This window comes from Anabrus simplex, chromosome 8, assembly GCF_040414725.1.
Source record: "Anabrus simplex isolate iqAnaSimp1 chromosome 8, ASM4041472v1, whole genome shotgun sequence".
NCBI classification, from domain to species: Eukaryota; Metazoa; Arthropoda; class Insecta; order Orthoptera; family Tettigoniidae; genus Anabrus; species Anabrus simplex.
Window position 1 is genome coordinate 131,420,058 of NC_090272.1, and position 19,903 is coordinate 131,439,960.

Consider the following 19,903-nt stretch of genomic DNA (forward strand, 5'->3'; position numbering starts at 1 on the left):
TACACTCAGTTTCAAGGCCGTCTCGCTAGGTGCGCTGTCAATCATTGTCTTGTGATATATCGCAAAGTGTCATGTATTCTCTATAGTGTATTTGCTGAAAGTTATACACATTTAACATTTCAATTTACGGTAGTTCCTTTTCATTTTATTGCTTGGAAATTATTTTTACTGTCAGGACCTCAGTTTTCACATTTCTTTAGTTGCTGACTAGTCATTGTTCTGTTCTTTTGTAACTATTGTAGGATCAATGGAATACAGAAAGTTTTTCATTCTCTCTCTCTTTCTCTCGCTTAGAACATATATATGATTTGTGGTCTACTGGAATAGACCTGTGATAGGACATGAAATAATGTGCAGTGGCACTGAATAGCTGCAGGCTTTCCACTCACATGGCCAAGGTTTGAATCCTAATGTCTCACTTGAAAAATTGTGTGGCATTGGAAAGGACATCTGGTCTTAAGCTTCGGCCAAAACCCCAAACATTCCCTCAAACATACCTGGAATAAGGTGAAGAAGGAACATGAATTATGTTATACTACTATTTTAGATTATAAATGCATTACCTTGTTGGAGTGCCTTCAGCTGTATTTGAAACAGCTGTCTTTGACATTGACTAGGGGGCAGAAATAGTTATTATTTTTAAGCTTTTTCTCTGGTGATTTAACTTTGCACTAACACATCAAAGGTTTTAGGTGACACAAGGATGGGAAAGGGTTAAGATTGGGAAGGAAGCGGCCGTGTTCTTTATTGAAGTACAGCCCCAACATTTGCCTGGTTTGAAAATATGAAACCACGGAAAACCATCTTCAGAGCTGCCGACAGTGACATTTGAACCCATCATCTCCTGAATGCAAACTCACAGCTACGCGACCTAACCACATGGTCAGCGTGCTCGATTGTGTCTGTTATTAATATTCCAGTTAGAAAGACATTTGTTTGACCTCATCATGCGTGAGTGGTATTCATAACAGTGCTAGGAGTTTTAATGTTGTCTGACAATTTTCATTTTGACTAAGCTGTGAATGCAACAAGTGACAGATTGACATAAAGATGCTTTAGTCATTATGGAAATCCATGGTTTGACTCGCTCAATTTTATCTCCTGAATTCATTGAAACACTCTTAGTATTTAACATTTGTGTTTACAGAGCATTCCAGACTCAGAGGTAACCTTAGCAACCCAGATGACTCCACAGCCTGTATCACCTGCTGCTGCAGTGGCAGCTTCACCTCTGCCTGTCTCTCCTCACAACGTACCTCCTGGCTCTCCTGCCACGCAGCCTCCTTCAACAGGACCTACGATTCTCACACCTGACCAGCTGGGCAAATTACAAAGTGAGCTGGATGTTGTTCAGGGAAATATGGTGGTCCTTAGTGAAATGCTGAGTGAGCTCACACCTGGCAAGGAACATCCCAGTGACCTTGAATTATTACAGGTAAAGGCAAACACTTCGTGTCAAGTATTCAAATTAGCTTATACAAACACTCCCTCAATGATAAGTTTAGTGTTGTGAACGTAGTGAATTTTGAACATATGTATTAACTGTATAAAATCCAAGGACGTTTTGAAATATTAATGACTGATGACAGTATATCTAATTATTTTGTTAAACATTTGCACACATGCATTATTTCCCAGATTTTAAAATATCTGAGAACCTCCCAAGTTGAGAGTACAACATGGGCTATAGCAAATGCAAAATAATGGGATTGTGGAGGCTTTTACTGAGTGCTGAACTTTACTGTTGCAGAGAAGTTCAAAATTTGATGAATTTTCTGATTTAGGAAACAAGGAAAGAAAAATTAAGAAGTGTCCAAGCCCATAGTTTCTGTGGATTCAAAAATAAGATTAATTTAAAATCTTCATCTGCAATTTTGATGTCGCTAGATACCACTGAATAGTGGTTTTCATTATAATGTTTATGACTGTAGAATGCGGTGCAGAATATACCGTATTTACCCAAATAATCCCTGCTGTCGAATAATGCACGCACCCTCATTTTAGGAAGACTCATTTTGAAAAAAATTAAATGAACTAAAATTACCTCCATCGATAGAGTAAAGTAGGCATAAACGAACATTTTGTATTACCCTGCGAGGTCCACGTGGTCTGTACGCAAATATGAACATTTAAATTTACGGATATAGCTGCTTTGCCTGAGTTGATAAAAATATATTATCACTGCTAGGAAATATATTTTCCAGGAAAATGAGCAAGTAGGCCTACTTACGTGACAGGTATTTCATTAATCTGAACTTGTAATAGGCTCGATTCCCCGTAGATGGGAAGATTCGTTGTCTCTTGCATCACTAGAATCCTCTCCTAAATTACTTACAAATTTTTACTATTAAACAATGTATAACTTTTATACAAGGTTTATAAACCGTTTATGTGAAATTCGTTACTAATAAACCGTGTATAAACTTCCTGTGTATACATCTGTTACAGTTATTCATTGAATTGCTTATTCAGACCAGGACCCTTGTATAAGCATTGTATAGCAGCAAGTAGCGGAAAAAGAAACGAGTGAGCAGTTTATTTTCGTGGTATTTACTGTCTGCAAGAATGTAATTGTGGTGAAATATTCGACGTATCCATTCAACATTGAAGGAATGGATGATAACGTTGATGATCTTCATGATATTTTAAACATAGAAGACATACACCATTTAGGGGTTATGGGGGCTAGACATCTTCGTAAAGTAAAACACTTTTAAAGAGACGGAATGACAATGAATAACTATAAAAGAAATGATGGTTGAGCAAATTTTTGTGTAATAATGTGTTATTGCTTAATAGACTTTTGAAATTAAGAGTTTATTATTCATTATCTGCCTCTACAAAGATCTTTCTCAAATTTGAGTATAAGAAGGGACATATCCCTTGACATAAAAAAATGGTATAACTTGAAAACCTTACGTAATATGATTTCCAAACTTTGTAGTTGAATACGCAGATATATGATGTATAAATGCCGGATAGAAACTTTTTTGATCAAACCTTTCTTTTAGCTACAAAACGATTTTTCCTTTATCCTGAAAAGTAAGGATTTTGGAATGTGTATCCTTTTCAACACACAGTTTCAGTTACAGTTACTTATGTTTTCCGTACTATCCCAGTTAGGAGTTCTTGATCTTTTCTTAAGCTTTTCCATTTCTTTAATGGGGTTCATTACACAAGCAAGCAAACTGAAGAAATGTTATCGATATAAGCCAATTTCCAGCTGTCTCACTTTCTGTTACCACTGCCTTTTTGATATGCCGTGCTACTGCGCGACTTTCCGGAAAGTTTTGCTCGTAGATAACAAGCAGAAGCGATCATAAAGGCGGTGAATGTACGAAATACGTCAGTGAACTGCAGGAAGAGATTCCTGCGACTTAGAAGGAAGTATATAAGTGTTTTATAGTAATGCAGTGCATAAACCCTTACTGGACAGTAACACGACCGGTGGTGGATAATTCTTTTCGTGCAATGCAAACACTTGAAATAGACACACCAGCAAAATCTGATGTTATTTTTGTGAAACAGTAAAACCTCGTTAATTCAAAGTCTTTGTAATACAGAAATCGGACTTCCAATTACGTGATTTCGAATTAACAGCCACCTTGTAATTCAGTAAGACCAACCCTCGCCAGTTTTCGCGGATTCTGCTTTTCCGCGTACTGCCTGCTACATGATATTGTGGTGTTCCTTGAAACACTGAATACAAAAGAATTATGCTTTCACTATATTTTCAACTATGAAACACACTAAAGACACACCGAAGTGACTATAAATACGGAAAGCTACTCCTGCACGTTTCGGAAGACTCATTCTATCGTGACACGGAGAAATTTTGAATTTAAATTACTCTGTAAAATATGGTACTATTTAAAAAATGTAAAGTCAGTTTAGAATTAAAAGTCTGAATTGTTTTCCGTTTAAATATGACATATGGGGGCAGTTTTCTTCCATCTACGGTTGCACAAAGCATAACTGTACACTCAACATTGAAAACTAGGCGAGCCACCGCAAATAAAACCCGACCCCAATTTTGTGCCTCAAAATTTTTTTAAAAATATGCGGGGATTATTTGCGTAAATACGGTATTATCTACCGATGTGGGTGCAGAAAGTGCTGCAGAAGGCAATATAATAAGCTCTGAAAGCAAAATAGATGAATTATGAGGGTACTGCTCATGTGTTTGAAAGTTACCATATTTACTCACATATTGGCCACACTTTTTATGGCAATTTTAAGGTCGCAAAATAGGGTGTGTGGCTATTATGTGGAAAATTTTCAGACAGTTTGTAAGAGACCTGGGGATATTGAAACTATAGCGCATTTTCCTGGTTATTACGCTATTAGTCCAAAGTCCAAGAACGTGTTCTATTAAATACATGCTAAAGAAACCTGGATAGCACATTTATGTCACACGTAACTCCCACCATAAGAAATTTAAATTCGTATTCCCAACCATGTTGCGCACATGACAGGCCAGCAGCAACTGGGTTTGGGTAAGGATTCGGTAAATAACTTAATTTCACGGTCCCGAAGAATGGTTGCGTGTCGGCCTACAGCTGCAGGGAGCATCAGTCCCAAGCCAGTCTTATTCTCTTTCCATCTGAAGTGTTGGTGCTTAATTTTACATTCGTTAGGCCTCTTCGAGGAGGCGCAGGTTTGACCCAATTCCGTGCTTAGCCACCGGTCTGTCTAGGCCTAAACTAAGAACTGATTGTTCAAACAGAATCTTTCAGATAATGCGGAGGTGGAGAGTAACAACGCGCATGAGAAATGTTTGAGCGGGCAGTCCGTGGTGAGTCGCGGTCCCACAACCAGAGTTACTTGTTATTTGACATTAGTTTTTATGCATGTTATCACACACAGCAGATCGACTTTGCTCGCGATATCAGTAGCATTTAGTATTCTGTATCAGAATCCGATAGTGTACCTATAAGAAAGTAGAAATGGATTTAGACAATAAGAAAACTCATTTGATATTTCTAATTTTCTTTCTGATTTTCAATTTAAAGGTCATTTGTGTGCTTTTTTTTTTTTTTTTGTTTCCTGTGTGATTTACAGCGGTTCTTATGGAACCCAAAATAGACATTGAGAACTTAATAAATTTAATGTCAGAAATACCAGTGGTCTCGTGTTTGGGAAAGTGTGATATCATTATTTTAGACCCATTATTGAGAAAGTATCCTCAAAATTGTATCCATCTCTTACTCTAACGAAATTTGAAGGACACAGCATGCTTGAACTATTTTTGTATAGAAATACCAGTGGTCTTGTGTTTGGGAAAGCGTGATATCATTATTTTATACCCTTATTGAGAAAATATCCTCAAAATTGTACCCATCTCTTACTCTAACGAAATTTGAAGGACACAGCATGCTTGAACTATTTTTTGTATTTTCTTAAGTTTAGAAGGTAAATGAAGACTATGATGGTCCATATTTACTACCCACAATGAAAAGTGTTGAAAAGGATCCACTGGAAAGCACGGGGAGTTCTGCACCGCTCGACCCGCTGTATATGTAAGGGTCAGTTTAAGCAGGTACATCCGCGCATACACATGGGTACATTTTATTCCTGTGTCGTCTGAAAGAGGCCTGAGTGACTTTTATAACAACATACGTAAATTAGGCCTACTATATTTACGGAGGCCTATACAGCTGACATGTTGGCGCTTAATTTTATGTTCGTAAGTGAATTGTGTAGCAACGTATACAAATTAGGTGTAGCCCTTCTGTACTTGGGTATGCATAGTTGTTTGCTGGACATTCAGTTATGGAGAAGAAGAAAGCTAGACAGTTTATAGATGATGAAAAATTAAAGTTTATTAAGAAAGCAGATGCTAAACCACACATGAAACGTGTGCAAATAGCCCATATGTTGTGACAACTTTAACCATAATTGTACAGGATAGCTGTGACGTGTATTGTTCGTGTTTCTAAGAATATTTTTCCTTAATGTTGGTGTTCTTAAAATGTATTGTTTCTTTATTTCATTCATTATAATTTTAAACACTTGTTTCTTTGTTTTCATCATAATTATTTTTACGTTCTAACCTAGCCTTAAATTTAGCAGCGAAATTCTCTTTCATTTTGTAGCACGTTCCCTGTTTATGATATTATTTTCGGTCCCCACAAAAACGTCCTAACCAGTTTTGGCTGTATTAGTCATATTTATATAATAACAAAGAGATGCCGTGCTATTGTCAGTATGGCTTTTGACTAGTACAACATTATAACAGGCTGAGACCGGTCCATTCACCGTCAAATCAGGAAATACCACCATCTGTCCGGTCATTATGAGGATTATTGTACTAGTCCTTGATTGGAAATTGTGTAAATTAGTCTCTTTCCATGAACATCAAAGGGATTTCACCAATATTCCAAGCACTCGCCTAAACATGGCATTATTAAAGTCAATCTTGAATGCTAAGGACACCAAGCCTGATGTCACAGCTGTCTTTCTTGATTTAATGTCTTAAGAAAACTTGAGAGAACAGTCTTTTCCAAATTAACTACCCTTATCTTATCACAAGAAGAAGGAAATGAGACTCAAATTGGTGTTAACCATTCAGCAATAAAGCCTGTTAAATTATTGAGAGTATAATGCAAGGTTCACTATGGGACTATGGAACGAAAACTACTGAATTGTTCGATAGTCATCAACTACCGTTACAACCGATTGTTTCTGTTTGCATTCGGTTTTTCATTGGGATCGCAAATTCCAATTATTTCCACTAGTCAGCACTGAAATCGGCCTCCACTTTCGTTATGGAGTGAATCAATCATTTATCATAAATGAATAAATATCGGACTGAAAGTTGTATAATGATAAGTGCAATTTTATTATCGTGCACTTTATCAATAGATAATCATGCTATAGTTTTTATAAATACTTTCCATATACTAACCATGAACCTCTAATGATTGAACATTAACCTTAAATGAATGGAATTATTTTAAAATTAATATATGCACTATTACTTGGTCCTAAGAAAATTTTTTTTTTCATTTAGTTTAGTTTGCTGTATTCACATTATTTTAATATGTGGTGTCATTACAATAAGGTATAAACCTAATCTTCGTCCGAAATTACCTAACATTTGTTATTTTATGAGCAGACGATCTTACATCCATTAACTTGTGGTTAGGGACACAAAAAATGCATTTTATATAAAACTAGCTGATGTACCCGTGCTTCGCTGTGGGATTCTCAAAGAGACTGACTTTGTGGTTTTCCTAACTGAAGTCAACACAGGTCAAACGTTAGTAAGAATGTAGTGATTAAAAGCAATGTTATCATATAAAATACTCGATCAAATGAAAAACTGAACATTTTAGCACTTTTAACGAACAGTATTACGGTGCCAATCCAGCAGTCCAAAGTTCCAGAGCTGAAATGACCAGGCTGCAGACAGCCGTGATCACTCCTCTGCCATTATTCCGTTAAATATTCACACTGCTCATTCGAACCAGTGCCTCAGAGTAGAGATTGAATAGCTCGAATGCTATGATGAACCAGTGTGTTTCGTACAAGTAGTATCAGAAAATGTACGAACCAGAGGAATGGCATGCTAAAGAAGAAAGTTATCTAACTCCCCAGCTACTTCCCGTCAATATTCAGGCAGGCTGTTATACTCTGTACGACTCGGCGAGTTGGCCGTATGGTTAGGGGTGTGCAGCTGTGAGCTTGCATTCAGGAGATAGTGGATTCAAAACCCACTGTCGGCAGCGTTGAAGATGGTATTCTGTGGTTTCCCACTTCCACACCAGGCAAATGCTGGAACTGTACATTAATTACAGCCAAGGCCGCTTCCTTCACACTCCTAGCCCTTTCCGGTCTTATCATCGCCATAAGACCTATCTGTCTCAGTGGGGCGTAAAGCAAATAAAAAATACTTGGTATGCAGCAGTAATCCTATCTACCGGCAATGAATGGCAACAGAAGACACAAAGCACATCACAACAAACGGTCAATGTAATGTTATTGTTGATCAGTGTTATGAGCTTTGTATACTGCAGGCCTTCACGTTCAGTTTTTTTTCCACTCTGTGATTTGTAAAATTATTTATAGCGTAGACTGTAGTTCCTTACATACCGATTTTCATTAAATTCTGTTTACCCTTTTTTTTTTCGTGACTCGGCGCTGATATGGACTTTGTAACAAAAATCCAAATTCATGAATTTCTTTGTGATCATAGCTGGTACGGTAACAATGTAAAAGACATAAATGATCGGAAATTTAATAATACATAACTAAGTTATGTAGTATTTATCGATACGTCCTCTAATAACAAATATTTGAGAATTAAATTTTAGGCCTTCCCCTAAACTACAATTTCACTCGCGTGAATAAAATTATTTATGGTCTAGATCAGGGATGGCGAACCTATGCCACGCGTGTCACTAGGTGACACGCGAACACGATTTCGGTGGCACACTACATGCATACATTAACGTTTTTATGTACGTCTTGTACTATATACTATACATATTCATGCATGGTATAGTTACAGTATTTCAGGTTTAAGAAATATATACCGAAAATCTAAATTCTAGTTCCATTCGGACGTGCATTATGGCAACACTTCAACACTGATAGGTCCGGAAGTCAAGTGAGATAAATGCCAGATGCGTCCGACGAACCATTCGCTCACCCACTTGGCTTGTGTGTGGTTGCCAGGATCGCGTAATTATTTGTAGTGCGTAACTGTTTATTGTTTCGAATTTTGTAAGACAAATAGTTGCCAAGAGATTATCTCAACTTCGAGATTTGAAGAAACTATCGCACTTTATTTCAAAACCTCATATTGCACAAATGAGTACTATTAATGTCAATTTTTTTTGAGTGGTCAGATATTGACAGTTTAGAAATAGAGTTGACTGAATTTCAAGAAAGCAGTATATGAGTGAACAAATCCCTACAACTTGGTGAAGAATTGGTGAAAATCGTGTGTGCTGTTGATGATGAATATTCTTTCCAGAAGACAAAGAACTTAATACTTGAACAGCGGAACAGCCTCCCACAGATGTTTTCGGCCATGAAGAATCTTGCTATAGGGTTAGTTACTTTGTTTGGTTCATCATACGCCTGCGAACAGCTATTTTATGCAATGAACGTGTGAAGTCAACTGTTAGAAACCGTCCTAGTTCAGACCAAAGTGCTTCTTGTGTGTTATCGAAGACAACAAGTTAAGACCCTAACATAAATTAATGACATGGCTACTAAGATTCAGCAACAAGTTTCACACTAAAGTCGAGAACGACATTTCACTTAAAAGTCCTCCGGCATATTAGTATTTTTTATTTCTATATGCAATAATACTCAATGACGAAGTGTGTTACAATGGTCGATGTTTATATTTAAACAAAAATAATGTTATGTATCCTTAAAACTTACTTGTTAAAAAATGTATTTTTGGCGTATTGGCAAAATACGACCACGGAACATGCAATGAATGTATTATGTAATGTATGTGTAATAACATATAATGAAACATAATTTGGAATTACGGCTGGAAGTCGGTGATAGGTGGGGGGGGGGGGGGGGGGGGTTGTAGCCATTCGAAAGGAAATTAACAAGTGGCACAGTATACAGTTGAGAAAAATAAACCAGACATAAAATGGCACACTAGTTGGAAAAGGTTCGCCATCCCTGGTCTAGATTATAACGACTTATTCCTAGACTTTGAATACCGATTTTCATTAAGATAGGACCATTAATAACATAAATATTAGAGAATTAAATTTTAGGCCTTTGCCTTAAAAAAATTTCCAGCTAACTCATTCCTGGTTGCCAGCATTTATAATGTCCAATAACGGACCATTTATATTGTTATTATAAATTTACTCATTCGGAACAAATATTTCAGATTCCCTACGAGAATCAACATCTATATTATCTGATGGCCAAGCAAGCATCACTTTTTGATAATGAGACAAAGTCTCTCATAGTGCATTGGCACTGCCGGTGGCTACAATCAGCCTACGCAGTTGCCTCCACAGTATGCACTAGCCAGCATCTTGGTAGGTGTGCTAGGTACCAACTGATGAGTCCAGCCTAGCACACGGGGGCGAAACGCTGGCAACCAGGAATGAGTTAACAGGAAAATTTCCAATTTCAAGAAATGGACCATTTATATTGGTACAATAAAGAGTGGTAAAACTCCAGTAAGAGGAAACAACCTAAAAATGAGAAGAAAAGATGGGAAAGGAAGGGAAGTAGGGATCAAACTGGGGAAAGGATTCTCTTCGCCGGGTGTAGTTACGCTACGGGATGTTTTATTATTATTATTATTATTATTATTATTATTATTATTATTATTATTATTATTATTATTGCAGAAAGTAGCACTGGTCCTAGGAAGCAGATAATGTGAGATCAACATTCCATTGTCAGTAGTAGAGTTCGTGGTAGAAAGTTTTAAGTAGAAATAATGCCTTGCATATTTAATTTTGATGGCGTAATAAGTTGGCGAAAGCAAAGTTCATCTGGGGCAGATGGCCCAATGAAGAATCTAATGTCAAAATAACATTATGATAGGTCTTGCTCACGAAATAATCTGCAGTATTATAGTCCAGATATTAATTACAATATAAACGTAGCACAGTTGTTTCGGTGCTCCACCACTCCGAGACAAAAGCAGACTCAATTTTAGAGCGGTGGAAGAGAGAATATATAGCGGTATAGAAAGGTCAAGAAGAATAGAGAAGCTGAAAGCCAGCATGTTCCAGAAATAAGAACGTCATAATCATGTGTCCAGTAGAAGTTAGCACGAGCACACACAGCAAGCCGCGGAAGCGATGCGTGAAGAAGATGACGTCAGTCACGTGATGAACGGAGTAGGCAGGCAGCAGGTGAGCAGAGCAGTAAAGTGAGCGAAGCAGCGACAGCGCGATCGGAGAAAGGGCAGCATGCGAAGGTAGAAAATATACGTAGCATTTAGCGGAGACCGTAACCTATTCCCCATGTGCCGGCGAAAGCGGAGTGTTGATGATGATGCAGAGACGATAGCGTAGCGGTCTTCACAAGGGGCGCCAACTTGGAAGAGCGAAGATATTGTATTAGAAGGAGAAAGCAGACTGGGGAGAAATGGTGTACCCAAACGAAAAAAAAAAGGGGTGGGGATAAAAGGTGGGGAAGGAAAGGAGGGAGAAGGTGATGAGATGGACTGGTCCAAAAGGAGAAAATAAGGGGAGCAAAAAGGAGGGAAAGAGATCACAAATAGAGTGGTAATATGAACGTTACAGAAGTTGTACAATATAAAGTATACAATATAATATATATGTGTGGCACAGGAGAAAAAGTATATATAGTTAAGAATGCATAGGTTTCCATAATAAATTCCATGAGGGCAAAGTAGTAAAGAGAAAAGTGGAATGTTTTAATCGCTCATGGGTAGCCCGTGTTGAAACGGAGTGGTGGAGACCAGAATATGATGAGCAAGATATACATATTAGAAAAAGGGGCGATACAAAAGGGCCAAAAAAGGAAACATTAAAATAACTGAACAGTACCAGCACAAAAGAACAAAACCAAAAAGATTGTTTTAAAGGAACAATCACTGCGGGAAGAAAATCTTTCCCCAGAATAAAGGGGGGGGGGAGGGTAGAAAGAAAAATATCCTATCCGAGTATAAGGGGAATAGGGAGATCTCCAGCGACGTAGAAGAGAGAAGGGCATGAAAATTAGGAAATATTTGCAGTAAGAGTAAGTTGACCAAGAATATTTAAAAGGTGGACGTGACACTGAAGTACATATAAGTCCGAAAAACGTAATTGAAGGTGTGGAAGAAAGTGAAGCAATTGCTGAAAGAAAGAGGAACTGAGAAGTGAAACGGAAGCTCCGGAGGCCAATAAGGCAAGGGAGGGAATATTCTGTAGTACAACAAGAATATAAGCAGATCAAGCCTGACACGTTGGTAAGAAATACGGAGAGACGGATGGCAGATTTTGCCCCACAGACCGAATGCTGCCTACATACGGTGGGAGAAAGCGTTTCCCGATTGGTGAGTAGGACAACAGCGGGAGATATGGCCTCGACCTGGACAGTGAAAACGAGAGTGGATGTAGAGAAGAAGTAGAAGAAGAGGGGAGGGAAGAGGGAGGTGGGGTGGGAAGAAATGGAGAAAGAGGGAGAACAGAAGCATAATACGAAGCATTACTATAAGAATTGAAAGTATCCATTTGAGCAATATGATATAGGTGAAAATAGATGTCGGAGGAGAAAAAGGGTTAATTAATTGCCGAAAGGGAGGAGCAGCATAAAAAAAAACCAAGAGAAATAATTTCCTGAGGGTGTTCGGATATGGCAAGAACATCAGCGAAGCCGGTGAGAGAATCCAAAATAATCAAAAGTCGATTCATCTAGACGTTGATGACGACGTAAGAAAACGGAGCTTAACTGTTGGCGAATTTCGTAGGGAAGAAAGTAATTGTGTAAAATAGAACGAAATTGAATCCAATCGTGGCAATCAGACATGTGCTGTTAAAGGAGGTTACTAAAATGACCAGAAGTTTTAGAATACAAGAGAAAAAGTAACTGAGAAAATGGGGCCAAGTTCAGTTATAAGAATTTCCGAGCAGCAAACAACCAGAGTGTAAGTTCTTTTGGATGTGTCGAAGTGAGGTGGGGGGGACTAAGTCTAAAGATTTCTTAATAATATGGAAATTAATGGACTGTGAATGAGAAGAGGTGGAAAACTGGTTAGGAGATTCATATAAGAAATGTGGAGACGGAGTAGGTGGTGGTGTAGGCTGGGGTGGGAAGTGGTTAAAAAAGATTTGGGAGGGGGAGATTGACATAAATGTGATTTGGTAGTAGGAATAAAAACGGTATAATCAAGAGATGGTTTGTTCTGCAGTAAAGAAGTTGCCGAAGAGGGCAGGTCAGAAGACGAGATAGAATCGGCAGGTGAAAATGATTATGGGGAAGTAGACCATTACCAACAAAAGGGTTTGGAGCCGAGCAATTAACGGGAATAGAAGAAAATGTAGAAGTAGTCAGATTGATAAGGAGAAAAATTGTCTGAAAAGTAAGCCATAGTAAGAAGACAAACAAAAGAGACAGACTATACCGGAAATAAGAATACAAAGGAAGAGACGGAATTGAACGAGTGTTACTCTGCTACCATGCTGTTACTCAGCTGTCGTCGTATGTACGTACGGTGCTGAGATAATATAGTTATAGACATAGTTAATATATAGCTTAAGCATACAAGAGGTAGTGTGATAGTACATATATCACACCCCCGAATTATATGTAGAAGTTAAAGATATTATTGTCAGTATTCGATTTATTATTATTATTATTATTATTATTATTATTATTATTATTATTATTATTATCAGTATTTCATTTGTATATTTTGCCATTTATATTTGTAAGCTGGAAGATATCCACATATGTAGGTATGAGTAATTTGTTTTGCACGAGTGGGAAAACATTGCTTTCCGTGCGCGTAGAGGCGCGCGGCTGTGAGCTTGCATCCGGGAGATAGTAGGTTCGAATCCCACTATCGGCAGCCCTGAAAATGGTTTTGTCGTGGTTTCCCATTTTCACACCAGGCAAATACTGGGGCTGTACCTTAATATAGGCTACGGCCGCTTCCTTCCAACTCCTAGGCCTTTCCTATCCCATCGTCGCCATAAGACCTATCTGTGTCTGTGCGACGTAAAGCCCATAGAAAAAAAAAACATTGCTTTAATAATTCTGGTAATTTGGAGAGCCATGTGGCTACCCCAGTGTTTGTTGTGATGTACTTGTGTCGGGAAGTTCTATTAGTCATGTATATATCCCAGTTTGAGGAGATGAGCTTGTTGTGGTACTAGGAAAATTTGTATGACTCATGTGATATACCCGAGCGTTTGTTATTGTCTTGAGACCAAGTATGAGTTCAGGGCTTGGTCTTGACTAGAGATCACTCATGATTGGCGGGCAAGGACCAATCCAGACGTATCATCTGAGAGGAAGGGGAATGCCGAAGTCTTTACATACTTCGACATCACAGCTGAAAGAGATCACTACAGAAGAGAACCACAACTGACACACTGTACGGGAAGGAAGTGGTGCTGATGCACAGTACTGGAGTGACATGGCTGCAATGGACTGGACTTCAAATGTTCGTGGAGCGTAGTCTTATGTTCGTGGAAAGTGGCTGATCAACAAATTGTGGAGGGCGTATGCATTAAGTGTTGTTTTACTTGTGGAGGTCTAGCATTATATGTTGGTGAAAGCTTACAAGTGTTAAAATATGTGAACACAGTATAGAAGGTACAGTATCTGTGTGATGTGATAACTGCCGATTATGAGAATCGGTAAGTCGAATTGATATAGAGACAGTGAAGGGTATTTATCTTCATACATGTACATTGTTCATCGGACTATCTACAAATGGTAGCAGAGTTCTTACTTTCATTTTCCCAAGGTTTTCATTATTGTTGTTGTAAATATGGAGTCTTCAGCAATATTTTGTGTGTGTATTATATGTATAATGTTGTATGTTGATGAGGTGCTCATGCACGGATTTTGTTAAGAATATAGTTAGTTATTTTAGAATCAGTGGAGTTATTGATGAACCCAGGTGCAGTTCCTACCTATTTAGTCATTTTCAGGAGATTAGGTAAGGCCTGCAGCAGATGTACTGGTACGCAGCATTATGTACACGCCCTGGGATATAAAGTTTATCATGCTCTATCAAAATTCGAGGGATCCATTCTGGCGAACTCTGGCGTACATAATACGGACATTTCGGTTCATTATGTTTATTAATTTTATTAAGTTTTTGAGTAATTTTATTTATATATTTTTATTCATGATTTAATTTTATTATTATTATTTATCAGTAATCATCAGAAAGTTACAGTAGAAGAAGAAGCACAATAAATAATGACGGAAACGTGCAGTGCGAAGGAACTAGGCCAAGAGAAAATAACAGGGACAAAAGAAATCCGAAAGTTAACAACGTAAATAAGAGATATATTTAACAGTAAATAAATGAATAATTAAACATTTCTCAACAAGATAGTAAATCCCAGACAAGAGTTTGCTAGACAGTAAAATATATAGAGAAAACCTCAGAAGATGAGGAAAATGTGCCACGTTTACAATATAGAATATTAGAAATACATAAAAAACCATATGAATAAGTATTAAGCATACAATAAAGAGTGGTAAAACTCCAGTAAGAGGAAACAACCTAAAAATGAGAAGAAGATGCAAAAGGAAAGGAATATGGGAATGGAAGTAGGGATCAAACTGGGGAAAGGATTCTCTTCGCCGGGTGTAGATACGCTACGGGATGTTTATTATTATTATTATTATTATTATTATTATTATTATTATTATTATTATTATTATTATTATTATTATTATCCTCCCCTGCAAACCATGTGACTTTGGCGCAGTGGGGAGGCTTGCGTGTCCCAATGAAGCAGATAGCCGAGCGCAGGTGCAACTATACCGGATGGGTATCTGTTGAGAGACCAGACTAAGGAATGGTTCATCGAAAGGGGGGTAGCAGCCTTTCGGAAGTTGCAAGGACGGCAGTGTGGACGATTGACTGATATGGCCTTGTAATAATACTCAACGTGGCTTAGCTGTGTTGATACTGCTACACGGCTGAAAGCAACAGGAAACTACAGCCGTAACTAACTCCCGAGGACATGCAACTCTCTCTGTATGAATGATGTACTGATGATGGTTTCCTCCCAAGTAAAATATTCCGGAAGTAAACTAGTCCCCCATTCGGATCTCCGGGTGGGGACTACACGAGAGGGGGCGATCATCAGGAAGATGGATACTGACATTCTGTGAGTCAGAGCGTGGAATGTTAGAAGTTTGAATCATTGTGGTAGATTAGAGAATCTGAAAAGGGAGATGGATAGGCTAAAGTTAGATGTACTTGGTATAAGTGAAGTACGTTGGCAGGAAGAACAGGATTTTTGGTCAGGCGACTACCGAATTATCAGCACAAAATCAAACAGGGGAAATGCAGGAGTTGGTTTAATAATGAATAAGAAAATAGGGCAGCGGGTAAGCTACTACGACCAGCATAGTGAAAGAATTATTGTCGTCAAGATAGACACCAAACCAATGCCCACCACTGTAGTGTAGATCTATACGCCTACTAGCTCAGAGGATGATGAGGAAATCGAAAGAATATATGAAGAGATAGAAGGTTTAATACAATATGTAAAAGATGATGAGAATCTAATTGTGATGGGAGACTGGAATGCAGTGGTAGGTCAAGGAAGAGAAGGTAATACAGTAGGAGAATTTGGATTGGGACAAAGGAACGAAAGAGGAAGTCGGCTGGTTGAATTCTGCACTGATCATAATTTAGTCCTTGCCAATACTTGGCTCAAACACCACAAACGTCGTCTTTATACGTGGACGAGACCTGGAGACACTGGAAGGTATCAAATAGACTTCATTGTGATTAGGCAGAGATTCAGACACCAGGTGTTGGATTGCAAAACTTTCCAAGGAGCAGACGTGGACTCTGACCACAACTTGTTGGTCATGAAATGCCATCTGAAGCTGAAGAAATTGAAGAAAGGAAAGAATGCAAAGAGATGGGATCTAGACATGTTGAAAGAAAAAATTGTGAGGGATTGTTTCGAGGAACATGTTGCACAAGGACTAAATGAAAAGGCTGAAGGAAACACAATAGAGGAAGAGTGGATAGTCATGAAAAATGAAGTTTAGTAGGGCTGCTGAAGAAATGTTAGGAAGGAAGAGAAGGTCAACTAAGAATCAGTGGAAAACTCAGGAGATACTAGACCTGATTGATGAACGACGAAAATACAAGAATGCTAGGAATGAAGAGGGCAGAAAAGAATGCAGGCGATTAAAGAATGAAGTAGGTAGAAGGTGCAAGGTAGCTAAAGAAGACTGGCTGAAGGAGAAGTACAAGGATGTCGAAGGTTGTATGGAAAGATAGATGCTGCATACAGGAAAATCAAGGAAAGCTTTGGAGAAAGGAAATCTAAGTGTATGAATATTAAGAGCTCAGATGGAAAGCCACTTCTAGGGAAAGAAGACAAAGCAGAAAGATGGCAGGAGCATATCCAAGAGTTGTATCAAGGTAAAGATGTAGATAATTTGGTTCTGGAACATGAAGAGGCTGTTGATGCTGATGAAATGGGAGACCCAATTTTGAGGTCAGAGTTTGACAGAGCTGTGAGTGACCTCAATAGGAACAAGGCATCTGGAATTGATGACATTCCCTCTGAATTACTGACTGCCCTAGGAGAAACCAGCATGGCAAGGTTATTTCATTTAGTGTGCAAGATGTATGAGACAGGAGAAGTCCCATCCGATTTTCGGAAGAATGTTGTTATACCTATTCCTAAAAAAGCCGGTGCTGACAGGTGTGAAAACTACAGCACCATTAGTTTAGTATCTCATGCCTGCAAAATTTTAACACGTATTATTTACAGAAGAATGGAAAAACAAGTTGAAGCTGAGTTGGGAGAAGATCAATTTGGCTTCAGAAGAAATGTAGGAACACGTGAAGCAATCCTGACTTTACGTCTGATCTTAGAGGACCGAATCAAGAAGGACAAGCCCACATACATAGCATTCGTAGATCTAGAAAAGGCATTCGATAATGTTGATTGGACCAAGCTATTTATGATTCTGAAGATGATAGGGATCAGATACCGAGAACGGAGAATTATCTACAATCTGTATAAAAATCAGTCTGCAGTGATAAGAATCGAGGGCTTAGAAAAAGAAGCAGCAATCCAGAAAGGAGTGAGGCAAGGCTGCAGTTTGTCCCCTCTCCTTTTCAATGTTTACATAGAACAGGCAGTAAGGGAATTCAAAGAGGAATTTGGAAAGGGAATCACAATCCAAGGAGAAGAAATCAAAACCTTGAGATTTGCCGATGATATTGTTATTTTATCTGAGACTGCAGAAGATCTCGAAGGTGCTGAATGGTATGGACAAAGTCTTGGGTGAGGAGTACAAGATGAAAATAAGTCCAAAACAAAAGTAATGGAGTGCAGTCGAACAAAGGCAGGTGATGCAGGAAATATTAAATTAGGAAATGAAGTCTTAAAGGAAGTAGATGAATATTGTTACTTGGGTAGTAAAATAACTAACGATGGCAGAAGTAAGGAGGACATAAAATGCAGATTAGCACAAGCAAGGAAGAGCTTTCTTAAGAAAAGAAATTTGCTCACTTCAAACATTGATATAGGAATTAGAAAGATGTTTTTGAAGACTTTCGTGTGGAGCGTGGCATTGTATGGAAGTGAAACATGGATGATAACTCGCTCAGAAAGAAAGAGAATAGAAGCGTTTGAAATGTGGTGTTACAGAAGAATGCTGAAGGTGAGATGGATAGATCGAATCACGAATGAAGAGATACTGAATTGGCGAGAGGAGATAGATTTGGCTAAATTTGATGAGAAGAAGAGATAGAATGATAGGACACAAGACACCCAGGACTTGTTCAGTTGGTTTTTGAAGGAGGTGTGGGTGGTGAGAACAGTAATGTTGATTGGACCAAGCTATTTATGATTCTGAAGATGATAGGGATCAGATACCGAGAACGGAGAATTATCTACAATCTGTATAAAAATCAGTCTGCAGTGATAAGAATCGAGGGCTTAGAAAAAGAAGCAGCAATCCAGAAAGGAGTGAGGCAAGGTATGAATATGACAAGCAGATTAGAGCAGATGTAGGATGCAATAGTCACGTAGAAATGAAAAGGTTAGCACAGGATAGGGTGGCATGAAGAGCTGCATCAAACCAGTCTATGAACTGATGACTCAAACATCTTTATTATTATTATTATTATTATTATTATTATTATTATTTTATGTATATAATTCGCTGGGGCCATCAAGGACCACGTTAAGTCTTGTTGCATTTGACACTGTACTTGCCCTTCTTTAGAGCCCAAATTTCCCTCATTCTTTGTGAGTGGGCCTGCTTACGCTTCTCTGTCCAAGGGGCACCGTGTCTTCTCTTCGGTTGCTCGTCTCGGTTTAGCCCGTTCGTCAATATTTTCTTGCGGAAGAGATCTCTGTTAAGGGCGTCTTCAGCTGAGATATGTAGCATTTGCAGGTCTTCTTTGGTATTTCTAAACCAGGGAATTGTGGTTTTGGGGTTTGAATCAAAAAAGTGAAAGATTTCTTTAGTTAACTTTCTTCCGTCCATTCTTTTCAGATGACCGTAAAATTGTGCCCGTCTTTTTCTGATTGTGTCGGTAGTTTTCTCTATTTTGCTGTAGACTTCCTCGTTGGATCTCTTGATGGATTCCATTTCTGTACTTTGATCCCAAGATTCCTCTCACAATTCTACGTTCTTTTTTCTCCAGTTCTTCAAGGAGTCCTTTGTTGGCATTTAGAGACAGGGTTTCGGCTGCATATAGAACTACTGGCTTCAGAACTGTTTCATAGTGACGTATCTTGGTGTTTTGGGAAAGGCATTTTTTGTTGTAGATTGTGCGGGATGTTTGGTAGGCTATTTCCAGTTTGCGTACTCGCTCCTGAAGTGCTTCTTTGTCCAGTCCATTTTTCATGATGATCTCACCCTGGTATTTGAATTTGTCTACTCGGGTGATGTCCCCGTATTTTGTATGGAATTTTGGAGGAGCCTCTTTGATGTTAGTCATTACTTTTGTTTTCTCAAACGATATCTGCAAACCAGTATATCATCGGCAAATGCTAAGCAGTCTGTTGTGATCCCCTTGGATTTGGTTCCTATTCTCAATGGACTATAGTTGGTTTCCTGTAATCTCATCCGCCAGGTTCTGATGATCTTTCCAAGAACGCAGTTGAAGAGTATCGGAGATAGCCCATCACCTTGTTGGACTCCTGTTTTGATGTCAAAGGAATGCGAGAGACATCCGTGGAACTTCACCTTCGATTTCGTATCGGTCAGGGTGGCTCTA

At 38.5% G+C, this 19,903-nt stretch overlaps 1 protein-coding gene across 3 annotated transcripts in view; it reads left to right on the forward strand.

Moving 5' to 3' along the window:
• Positions 1–19,903, forward strand: part of LOC136878892 (target of Myb1 membrane trafficking protein) — a 182,877-nt gene that overhangs the window by 53,331 nt on the left and 109,643 nt on the right. For all 3 annotated transcript variants that reach the window (XM_067152476.2, XM_067152477.2, XM_068228851.1), the window contains exon 5: positions 1,148–1,435. In XM_067152476.2, coding sequence (XP_067008577.2) covers positions 1,148–1,435 — 288 coding nt within the window. The remainder of the gene's footprint in view (positions 1–1,147; positions 1,436–19,903) is intronic.